This window comes from Arctopsyche grandis, chromosome 13 (genome assembly GCF_051622035.1).
Source record: "Arctopsyche grandis isolate Sample6627 chromosome 13, ASM5162203v2, whole genome shotgun sequence".
In the NCBI taxonomy this organism is placed as follows: domain Eukaryota; kingdom Metazoa; phylum Arthropoda; class Insecta; order Trichoptera; family Hydropsychidae; genus Arctopsyche; species Arctopsyche grandis.
In genome coordinates this window covers 8,055,999-8,069,218 of record NC_135367.1, presented here as the reverse complement: position 1 = coordinate 8,069,218, position 13,220 = coordinate 8,055,999, and the positions used below count along the sequence as shown (strand labels likewise).

Below are 13,220 nucleotides of genomic sequence, written 5' to 3'. Positions count from 1 at the left end.
GTAGACACCGATGCTCCACTCCAATTACAAACATTGCAGCATTTATCTTACATAAATCGCGTATTTCAAGAGGCTGAAAACAAGAAATTAATAATTAATTAATTAATTAATTATGTCTCTATACACATTCCTGGATTTAGACTTGTACATAAATTTTTACATATTGTACATTAATCAAATTCAGATATTTGTGACAGCGGCTAGGATGTTTTTTTATTAATTTGATGGAAGAACCATTTCAAAAATGAAATCAGAAAAATTGGTAAACTCTGATAAGAAACAATTGACTTGGAGTCACAAATATCCAAGACTGACCAAAAGTATTAAATATTAGCACAGGATCGAACCTGGTAACCTCTCGGTGCTAAAAATAAACACAACCACTGAGCCATACTACTGGCTATTGAAGGTTGGCTGATCTAATTTTATATGAAATATGAAATATTATTCTCGTATTTTATTTGATTTGTTCCCCGTCTACTGGGGCATGAATAGTTATTATTGGAATACATATATTGAAGAAATAGGGTTTTTATTTATTAAATCCAAATGTTTACCACTATGTTTTGCGTATAATTACGTACATGGGATTTCTTTTGTCCGTAATATATGTACATATAATAAACATTGCGGTGATCTAAAGTTTAATTTCAATATAAATCCTGTTTCGATTGCTTTTTTTAATTTCGAAAGTATTTAATTTCGAAAATTTTCCATGTAAAATGTTCTATACATAAAATATTGTATAGAACATTATTATTGTATAGGTATATTCAAGTATAATTTTATTTTTGTAATTGTTGACGAACAGCGTTTTCGCTTAAGTACAAAAGCTACGGTATAATAAAATCTGGGTAATTACTGATTTTTTTTTCATTAACAAAGGTGTAATAAAAAACGATGACAATAGCCGTTTCTTAATTGGTTTCGGTCGCTTGCGCTGTTTGCGCTCTGAGCGAAATGTTTATTCAAACCGTGATTATCCCGAATTTTTTTCCCGACCGACCCGTGTATTATTATGGACCGTTATTAAATTCGCCATATTTTCTCTCGATTCAATTTAAATATAAATTGTGCCGTTTTGCGACGACGAGGCAGCTCGGGAGGGGTCGCGGAAACTGCGCGCGATTTTCCCCGAATTTTCCTCCAAGTTTTACGAGTGCACGCGTAAAGTTCGCATATTTATCGGTCGAGTTGATTTGTTCGCCGAATTCATGCCCAGATTAAAATATCTACAATTGAATAATCGATAAGACCAACTTGGAATTAACTCCATAAGGATTCGTATAATATTACGTGCACATATAAATTAACTAGTTATTGTATTTGCCCGAAATTCGATGAAATACAATCAAATATGATTTTAATTTTGTTTCAAATGCCTCATCAACTTCATTGTAAATTAAAAGCCTTAATAATATGTATTTAAATGATTTTTTGAGAAACGTATTTAATCCTATTTATTAGTTTTTTTTTAATTTAAAGAAACAAATGCTTTATCTCATCATTAAATTTATTTTTCATATTCAGTCAATAAAACTTGCATATAATATATTGAGAAGTCTATATAAACCTTTTTTTTTCTTAGAACTTACAAATTACATTATTTTTTTATATAAATTATAACAAATTGTTTGAATACATTGTTTTCAATTTTCACAAAACAAGACCTTAAGCAAACATGTCATAATTGGACAGATGCAACTAATGTTCAAACAAAGGGCTCAGAATGAAAGGGTCTTAAATAAAATAAAATAACTAATAACTAAAAATAAAATTATCACTGTTTGATCTTTGTACATATATTAAGCCTGTATTGGTTAGAAAGTTTGTTTTGATTTGAGGTTATGGGTTGAACGTCATTCTGTCAGACTCACTGAACAGTGCTGCCACCCTGCATAAAGACCGGTGTGGCAGCACCCAAGACCGTTGGCTCAGCAAGCCTCCACAAAACTATAAATATTTATATATTAGAGATAACGAGAACCTATAGGCGTTTAAATAATTAAAATTTGACAGCGAGATGGCAGGGCGAAAAGTAATGAAACTACCGATGTGAATGATGAATGTGACTGATAAACGTCACCGTGTAATACGATGCAGTATTTTCAAACGTGTCTAATACAATAATTTTTCACCATCGTAATTGCGGATGATACCTTAACTTATATTGATTACCAAAATGAGCAATATGGCAAAGTATGAAAACGATCGGATAAGAGATAAGGGATATAAAAATGACCGCTTACACGAAAACCATGTGAAACGTATAAGAGGTTATTAAAATGATCAAATGTAAAAAACGAAATAAAGGAGTTGAGAAATTGGAAATCTACTAAATATTATAAGTAAAAAATATCATCATTAAATGTAATGTGAAAAATTTTCAATACAATAGCCTGTGGTGTATGCAGGCCCGCCCCTAGGGGTCCAACCTACCGTGTTAAAATATTTTCGTCGCCCTCTACCCCCTCAGTTTTAAAATTTTTGTCATTAGCCGATTATTAATACTTCTATTTGCATATAAAGCATACAAACATTTGTATTTATGATATTAAATAAGTTTCGTTATTATTATGATTTTAATTAAACTCGAAAACTCGTATGATTATTATAGATGGATGGATAGTAGTGGGAAATTCAAACGATTGATCATTAAAAAATATGTTTCATTGAATTTAACAATTAAAATGAATCTAAGAATTCATTAAAGAAATAGCATGCACTACATACAATATACAAAAACACTGAACTTTAAATATTATATGTTGATTAAAAATTGAATTATAAATAAATTTTCTTATAAATTTCGCTTATGAAATATTACATTTAATAATTCACTCCGATCTTACAACGACTGAATTACGCGAAATCACGAAATAGCGGCTCTTTATATACTATTATAATATTAATAAAATATATAATAACACTTAAAATTTGTTTTTGTCTTTTCCAGGTACGTCTGAATTGTTTCACTTCACAAATAAGCACACTTAATATTGTAAGTATTGAATATATATGGAATACCAAAACATACCCTCTTCTTGATCAATAGTACATGTATAAAAAAATCGCAGTCTTTGCAAAGTGCAAAGTTTAAGTTTGGCGTCCACTTGTCGCATCGCCCGCTTGATCTCGTCTAGTAGGTCGAGTCGCCCACTTGTCGCGTATCTTATTATATAAAAGACTAACCGTTCTTCATTTCATAGCACAGTGGTTATTAGTATATGTATTTGTTTACTTTATTTATTCCATTTTTATCATAGTTTGTATGCATAAATTTACGAATTATATTATTTAAAATTGTAATCAATGACACAGTGGTAGCAAAAATACGTCGTACGTTGCCAATTTTCAAGGAACCGTTTCAACAATTAAATCAGATAAATTGGCAAACTTCGATAGGATATCATCAGTGGTGAAGTCGGGCCAGGTCACTGCTCTGGCAATTTGATTGATATGAAAATTATTTTATAAGTAATATTAAAAATTATTTTGGCTAATATTAATAACACTAGAGACGAGAAGAATAAGAGACGACCTAATCGAAGTCTTTAAAATAATAAATAATCATCATAATTGTCTTATGTCCAAACTCATTACGTTCAATAAAAACACTCATCTTAGAGGTTTTCACACTCTCAGACTCCAAAAGAAAAAAAATCGAATAAGTTGATCAAAGATTCCTTCTTGTCAAACAGAAGTGTTTAAAGTTTGGAATAATCTTCCCAACAATGTAGTAAATTCTGAAAACCGTAATATTTTTAAAAACAAGCTAGAAGTCTTTCTTAAGCTTGAAAATTTTTGTAATTCTTCTTTTCCATTATCTTTTCTTCTAGTTATTATGTTACTTATTATTATGAAGTTTTTAGAAGATATAAAAAAACAAGAATATTTTTTAATTAGAATTTGATTTTTTTAGAAATATTTGAACTACCAATATTAGGATACATATTTTTTAAGTGATGAAAAAAGAGGTGGGGGGGGGGTCACAAAAAATTAAACACCGCCCTGGTTCTTTTTTTTACATACCTCCTTTACGTTTCACTTACGATTACAATTCAGGAAAAAAATTGCCCGATCGTTTTCATACTTTGCCATATTGCTCATTTTGGTCATCAATATAAGTAAATGGATCCTCCGCCATTACGATGATGCAAAAATATCGTGTAAGACGCGTTTGAAATTTGAATTTCTGAAAAGTACCTGACGTTTATCCAGTTTTTAGTTTTAAACATACATACATAGATGGCGGTAGTAAAATAAAATTATTGGTATTTTTATTCAAAATAATAATTTTATATACAAATTATGGAAGAGGTATGTTTTAAAAAAAAAAAAATATTTAGCACTACCTACACGACTGGATATCATCAAATTGGAGTCACAAATACCGAAAATCTAACAAGCAGCATCGCAAATATACAAAACCAAGGCTCCAACCTGGGACTTTTCAGTCGCTAGCAACATAAACCAACCACTGATATAACTATGTACAAAGTTTTATGTACTTCGAAATTGACATGCGCAATTGTGGTCCGAGGAGAAGTCGTTCGAAAATCCTTTCTAGTGATTAGTCGAGAATTAGTTAGCCGGCATTTAATCTCGAATGCAAGCTAGACAAAACGCCTAGGAGATTGGCACAACCGCCGGTCGGTTAATTTCCAGTTCGGTTCTGATTAGCGTCGTTGTAATTGCACGGAGAGGTATTTCGCGGAGGCTGCGGTCTCGCCGATGGTATGCGTCCCGAACTACTCACCCCCCCACCCCCCACCCCCACTTCACGGTTTCCAATTTAATTATTCTAGTATGCCAGTGACGCTTGTAAATTAACCTAAGCATACGTAAACGCATTATCGGAATCTCTAATATGTGTAATTATGGTATAATCGTACGAATGTTGTGCAAACGGTACGGGAGTGTCTCACTAGAATGCACCAGCGTAATATGTCAAATCGTCGGGACGTTTCATGTTGTTGAATGTGATTTATTGATATTTATGTGTAATTTAATGTTTGATGCATTTCATGTGTAATTTAATGTTTGATACATTTCAGTTTGGAATTTTGATTTGCGTAGATATTTTAGGTATTTGAGGAATTTCATTTTGACGCATTCATATTACATAGACAATACATATGTGCATTTGATTTATGTACGTATTATGAATGAAATGTGAGGTTACCTATTGCATTACATACATATCGACGGCTTGGTGTACAGATATTGTATGTCCATTTTTGAATTAGAATCGAATTTCAAGTTTTTAGATGCTGTAATAATTCGATTTTCCTTTCAAGGTAATTTATGTGGTACTGGTTTTCCACCTCAAATTCAATATTTTCTATTTCAAATAAAATTTTTTTTTGGTTGCGGCAATGAATGTTGATGTAATTGTGTAGCATGAAATCATTGAGCACTCTACAGTTAATTCCAATATAGTTTTTGCGACTTCCTTGAAAGATTGTTGCAAAAATTAGAAGAAAATATTCTTGAAAAAGTATTACCGAAATGCGTGCGCTGTTTGAACGTATAAACCATTTTTTAATTATCTTACCTCCATACTCACCAATGATGAATCCCATTGAAGAAGCATGTTCTAAGATTATATGTTCTGCCAGGAATTTGCTTGCAGACCTATCGATTAGATTAAATTTGGTGGAGATCATACAAGATCAAAATATTTAATTTGAAATGGAAAATATTGAATTTTAAATGGAAAATATTGAATTTTTAATGGAAAATATTGAATTTGATATGAAAAATATTGAATTTTAGGTGGAAAACCTGTATGCATAAATAACCTTGAAACATAAAAACCTGAATTATTCCAGCATATACAAATTTTAAATTCAATACGAATTCAAAAATGGACATTCAACATCTGTGCACCAAGCCATCGATGTATACTTTTATTTTATTTCATATATTTTCATGTTGAGGTGCATATATTTTATTTTTCATGAGGAGTGTTTCCTGATTAGTTTTATTCATTTTTTATTTGAATTATCCATATGTATTTGCATATGTAGATATTTTTGAGTGGTATTCTTTTAGAATATATTTTTAATTTAAATATCATTTTAAAAACCTAGAATAGGCATTAAAATGGGTGCGATAATTTATCTGTTTTGGTACCTTGTTAAAAGTACAATATGATGATATTTACCGAAAACTTATTACAATTAATTAATAATTGCCTTATTTCTTAGATTTAACTATATGTACCTATATATGTATGTATATGGCAATCGAGATTTCATCTCACATATACGTATGCATATGTAGCTAGATTTATATTGTGATTTTTTTTAAATATCAAACTTATCCTAAAACATAACAATTTAAAAAATAAGATTTGTATGTGCTATTTTATTTTTACACACATATAAATACCAGAAAGACCTAACAGGTAAACCCCAATGGACCTTCCTGGCCAATTACAAACATCGATAAATCTTTTAGAATAATTTTAACAAAGCATCATAGAGCATCTCGAAAATTGCGAGAAATGGCTAAAGGTTACCAATTTGTTGGAACCGTTTTAATGAAAGTCAGATAAATTAGCAAACTTTGATAGGAAACGATCGACCTGCAGTCACAAACCATGGTCTGGCCAGCAGCAACCAGTGGGACTTGAACCCCTGACCACTATGTTCGAAAGCATATATGCTAACCACTAGTCTACGTTGCTTTTTATATTTAATTTCACCAGTCTTTGCAATAGGAAAACTCAAAATCTCGATTTCAATTGATTAGAAAGCTTTGTTATGAACCTCTAATATACGCGAATCTTAAAACACGCAATTCTTTTTGGTCATTATATTTTAATGTCGATACTTTCATATGATACAAATCGTATTTCCGCTTGGCAGAAATTATCGAAAGTGTAATATGACTTTGTTACTATTGTCTCAATACTTTGATGACAAATTTTGCCTTGGTCGGTATGTTGAAATACTAATATGTAGCTTCACCTCTATGAATATACCACATTGGAGTTTCAAGCTCGGATGTTATTCTAGATTCGGTTTGATATCGACTTATGTAAGTTTGATCTGTTTAGTAAAGGTTTGAGTTGCTTCTATGTACCAATGTGAATCCTCCGGTTGGTGATTAATTAGTATCGTAAGTTGAAAATGTAGCCTATTCCGCTTTGAAAACAGCACGAGCGTATATAAACAAGACCCGGGGCAAAAACAATAAATGCCACGAACAGATGACGCTCGACCCGTGTTGTTGTTCGAATTCGTGTAGCGTGCAACAGGAAGTGCACACTGCGTGCGAGTGCAACGACAGCATCCGGTAGAGGGAGAAGGCAAGAGCCATCTCGTGTGTTGAAAAATCGTTTCGTATTCAATATTGGTGGGCGTAGTACACGAAGCTTTGGGAGAATTGAAATCGCATTTTCCTCATGAATATAAAGTTCGGGGAAAACAAATCAATTTTTCAGACGAATTTCACGAGCGTGTCTCGTGCGTAAATATTTTAATGATGCTGCTTTCTATTCCTCCAACTTGGAATGGTTTTATCGATTTCAAATGAAGCTTAAATTGAATAGATCTTATCGCTTGCCATGAATGGTTTATTCAATTTATACTTAATACTATTTGTATTCTTTTTTATGAAAACACTGCGGCTGAAGTGGATTCAGATGTTGTGCTAAAATGTATGATTGTTTTTGAAAATAAAAACGGAGTTGCTCTTTCTTTTAAATTATAAATTTATTATTCCTTACGCCAAGATGCTATACAACGTCTAACATTAATAATGAGTTATATTTAGGTCAAATAATAGACATGTCCGGTAGTAAAGAAGAAGAAATACAGAGACGTATGCATTTAGAATGGAGTGCATTTGGACGAATAAATGTTGTTTTTAAATCAAAAATGCCACTTTGCCTGAAGAAAAAGATCTTCGATCAAAGTGTTTTACCAGAGATATGACGTATGGATGTGAAACTTGGACATTGATCGCCAAGTTGCTTCACAGTCCAATGCACATAAAGAAGTATGGAACGTTGTATGCTAGACATAACTAGGAAAGACAGGAAACGGAATACGTGGGTGAGAAGTATGTCAAAATTAGTGGATATAGTGAATAGAGTGAAGAGATTGATGTTGGCAATGGGCGGGTCACGTGGCTAGAAGAATGGAAGATAGGTGGACAGAAGAAGTACTAGAATGGTACCCGAGAGAATGCAATAGAGTAAAAGAAAGACTGTAGGGAAGATGGGTAAATGAAATTTGGAAAATGTGTGGGGTGAGATGGATGATGATGAGAGTTGCGCAAAACAGAGACTAGTGAAAGCGTGTTGGAGAGATTTAATTTATAAAATCCAAGTGAATCAACAAACGTTTCACTTACAGGATTTCTTATATTTTAAGTATTATTGTTAAGCGATAGGCAATCTTAAATTTGTAGGGGTTTTTAAAGTGGTATTTTGAGCCTCACCAATAAACGTACTTCTAAATTGATAATTTAAGCTGATTTTTAACTATTATATGTATGTGTAAGCAAAGATTTTTATTTTTGACTAAAAAAATGCAATTTAAATTAAATCAGAGAAAAACAAGTTTCATAGTTTAAAAGACCAAACTTTAATCATTAATTAATATATTATTTTTCCGAGGGATGTGACATCTACGAAAGTGGAAATAAATTTTCATTTTCTATGGGAAATGCATTTGGAAATTTCAATTATGCTAAATTTTCTTAATTTCGCTATTAGAAAAAAATTTAGTTGAATAAAATTCGAAAAAAATGCGAAAAAATATAAAAAAATCTAATCAATTAAAGAAACATTTCAATCAGATATGTCAGAATTTATTTTAGCACCAAATCATAGAAGAAATCGCTTAATATATATAATATAATCTGAATATATATCGAATTAATGAAGGAAATTGGATTATATTTACACGGCTCGAATTAACAGTAATGAAGTTTTTTCATACGGCGGAAAAGTCACATTTTTATTTGATTCTTCATATCGATATGAGAAGTAACGTCTAAAAATAGCTAATTATTTTATATTTTAGACCGAAGCTTTTCTTTTTATTATTTTTAAGGACAAACCGAAACGTTCTCTCTTACACATCAAAATTACTTCACCCATCTTAATGTTTTCACATTTTCGTTTAAATTATAACCTATGGCATTTCGTTATCAGCGCAATTCGATTTCAGAAACTTTGCCCATACAAGATTCCCAATAAAAAGTTATTCATTGCGTTCTTTGATCTGAAAGGATATACATATATATATACACAGTCTTGAGAGTCTGCCGTTGACGTGGCTGATGGCTCAGTTCAACATTATCGGTCCGATCACAAAGGGTGAACCGATAATGGAATAACTTACTCCAAACTCGTTTCCGACTCTGGTGGGTTTTTCGCCAGATAGGTACTTTGGCATTATTACATGCTTGTTGTCGGTCGGTTCACCTGAGATGTGCTACAATCTTACGTGCTTGTTGTGATGCTGCGGTCTGAACAAGTTTCCTTGTATGATGCTTCGTTTGAGTCGGTGAACACATTCGTATTATGTGCATATGTACTTTGTACATATGCTCGATACTTTCTGTTGTTGTATTTTGAAAGGAGATTATTATTTAGCCGGCGTCGCTCGGAGAATTAGGATGAGAGTTGGGCAAATAAATCCTTCAAAGGACCCCAAGCAAAACCGTATATGGTTTAAGTTAGAGTGTCGTGATTTAGTATACCAAAATCGGTGCTTATATGTATAATAAAAACTGTTGAATTGGAGAACCGGAAACTTGCCAGGCGTTGCTAGGGCGTTTTTGTATGAGCTGAGGTTTTCAAAACACATCTATGCAAGATACAGTAGCATCAAATGGTATAACAAATTTATTGGTACTATGAAAGTTGAAATTTTGTGGATTTCCATATCAGACAAACTTCATTTACATGTACATATGTATATATGCAGATGATTACCTAATTTAAAAAATTTATCTTATACTTTGTTGTTGAAGCTTTTGCAAGTATTTCTAATATTATCATATATAAAAGATCGGATTAATTTGGGGTTGAAATTTTTGGTACTTATTATAAATCCTTAAATTAAAAAATGAACTGTGAGACTTTTATTGCTTGCAAGGCTTGTATTTTTTTCAGCAATGTTTGGAGCACTCTCAAGTAAATGCCTATTATAAAATAACTTAATTACTTTATTTCGTAATGGAGTAATAATGTTGTCACTTAGTGGGATACACTTTTTAATAAAATATTTAGTATAATTTGGAGGGAAATGGGTTTTATGTACATTAATGTACAAATTTTTGTGTGTAGCCATGAAAAATCATACTTTAAAGCATCCAGCTTATGGATTTTTATTTTTATTTGCTAATGATTCCGAAATATACATACATATATACACATGTATTTATAATATATACATAACTGTCTTTTGACGTGAGTAAACCGCGACTTTCTTTCAATTTGGAGCTTAAACCATTGCTTTCTCTTATTTCATCCAGAATTGATAACAATACCATATTCTATTCATCATAAAAATACGCAATAATTTAAATAGCATACGAGATAATTTTGTATTGAATAATTATATTCAGAATACCTCTTGGGTTTATTATAATAGCTGCTGATCCAGTAATGAATTTTGATATAGTTCGTATGCATAGTATTATTTTATTTTAATACTATTGTAGGTATTTAGCATAATTGAAAAAAAAAGCCCAAAAACCTATATTTGCGATTCTTATAAATGTTTGTAATACATTTCATATACATATGTACATACATTGCATATACATTTATTTTATAATAATTGATTGCTGTAGTGCTGCTGGTCAGACCTGGATATATGTGACTCCAGGTCGATCGTTTCCTATCAGAGTTTGCCAATTTTCTCTGATTTCATTGTTGAAACGGTTCCCGATTAAAATTTGGCTAAAAACCTTCCTACCTACTATGTCACCACTATTTGAGTATGATTAATGTACAATAAAATTTATGTACAATTCATAGATGTCTCGTTAATTTTCGAGTTTTCAGTGTCTCGTAATACCGCGACTTGTGTAATAAAAATGCTGCATTGTTTGTAATTAGACAGAAAGGCGCATTGGGGTTTACCTGTAAGGCCTTCCTGGTATAAAATGTAATAAATAAATTACGAACGGGTTGAATCGGTGAGCGTGTACTGCGCGCACTCAACTTTTTACGATTAATACATGCGCGTGTGCGCCTATAGATTACCTTACATTATATATTTATACTAGCTGAACCCGGCATGCGTTGCAATACCACTATGAGAGTGCAAGGTAGGCGTGGCGTGATTATTGTCACACTCGCGGCGCGATGCGTTGAAGGCGGGATAGCTTTACTTTCGCGTCAGTAAAATCGTAATTACAAATATTATTATTTTTAATAGGTTTTTTCCCGTACATAATCTTCCCGGACATCCATACAACAAATCCTGAAAGTTCCATCGTAATCGGTTCAGTGGTTTAGGAGCCTATTCGAGACACACAGACAGATAGACATTTATTTTTATATATATACCTATATAGATATAACATATGTATAATTCCTTTCTGAAACCACCCGTTGAAATCACCAGGCACAACACTAGCATATTATAATTTCCACGCTTTAAAACTGGGATTTTGTATCACCGGTGGTGACTTCCTTTTTTCGACTGCATAATTTATTTTCTATTTTGGCGTGTGTTAAAATTCGATTTTTCCCAAAAGCTACCATCGGGCGCGTGGGTGTGGATTTCGTCTCGCCAGATTCTTTCGCCCCTTCACTTTTTACCTTTTTTTGTCGTAGTCCTCGTCGTCCTTCTCGGCATTAATTCTTCATCCTGGCCGCATTTCATATTCAGCGTTGCGTCCCGTCCCGCATATAGTGGCCGCCAACTTGCCATTTCAATAATTCACGTCACCTGAATCCTAAATGTCGAACTTACGCCGCGGACAAAACCGACACTGCCTTTGACTCGTAAAGTTAAAACATAAATATTTCATGAAAGGCAGCGCCGGTCGGAACACCCCGAATAAGGGACCGTGGAACCATCCCCATTCTCTCCCCTCTGGAACAAATGGGAAGAGGAAAAAACTGAGGGGGGAGGGGGTGGCGTCATTTGTTCGAAGTCTAGTCTGAGTCTTCGCTAATGGCTCCGAGCTGGTTGGGGTGGGAGTGTGGGCGAAAGTTTTTGTCATCTTCTTCTAAATTGAATGAAACCGGGTATCAAATTTTTGTACGGCTGTCATAGCCGTGAAATAGGTTCTGCCGAGAGACGAATAGAAAGGGATTAGTGGTGTCTACTTCGCTAAAAGCAAACCCTTACACGGAGTTAGTTCTGGTAATACTCGACGAAAGAATGTTCTTATCGAATTCGATCTTGTTTCGTATTGCGTGTTCGATTTTAATTTGGAAATGTTCACGAAGGACGATTGTAATTCGTTTCGAGTGTTTATAAATCACTAGCTGAGTTGTTTGGGCTGGAGAAAGTTGGAAAAAACTGTCCATGGACTATGAGATAACATCATCTTTATTTGTATATAGAATATTCAAATTAATATAATAGAAAAAGGTATACATATATGTAGTTATACATTTGATCAAAATCTTGCTTCTTTCTACGCGATTTTGACGGTGTATTTTCACGAGTTTTTCCTTTGTTTATCTTTAATTCAATCTTTCAGTTATATTATATGTTCACTCATTTACTGTGTTATCATCGCACTTCTTTGAAAGTATGAAACTTTTTCAGATATATGGAATCAAAAGAAATATAATTAGTTCAATGGCAAAATGTCGAACTTCTACTTTAATTGAAATAAGTTTGAAATGCGGTGGTTTTGACATTTTTAGTTTCAAATTGACATTTTTGCTTTGTACCTGTATACATTATACTAACTCTAATTAAGAATGAAATGTTATAATTACCACAGCAAGCTGATGTTTTAATTGATAGTTTCGTTAAAGTGTCTACGTTGTATTTGTAAACCATACAAAATGATGAAAAATAGTAACTAAATATTTAAAATATAGGTACACATAGTTCAGGTTTTATTTATTTAACCACTTAATCGCCACAAGTGTAATGGTGCGCGCTCTTTCGTGTTTAAGACTATGATTTGAAATAAAAATTTTGGTTACTTCAGAGTGACATTAGAAAAATATTTCGTGATACTAATGAAATTGAAAAAGTCTATATTTTTCCTTAGTTTGT

General features: G+C 32.5%; 1 protein-coding gene across 1 annotated transcript in view; it reads left to right on the top strand.

The window, feature by feature from the left end:
* Positions 1-3,650, top strand: part of LOC143920752 (beta-1,4-glucuronyltransferase 1-like) — a 76,478-nt gene extending 72,828 nt beyond the window's left edge. Inside the window, exon 4 of the mRNA XM_077443692.1 lies at positions 2,957-3,650. Within this exon, the coding sequence (XP_077299818.1) occupies positions 2,957-3,055 (99 nt within the window). The 3' untranslated portion in view covers positions 3,056-3,650. The remainder of the gene's footprint in view (positions 1-2,956) is intronic.
* Positions 3,651-13,220: the final 9,570 nt, after the last annotated feature.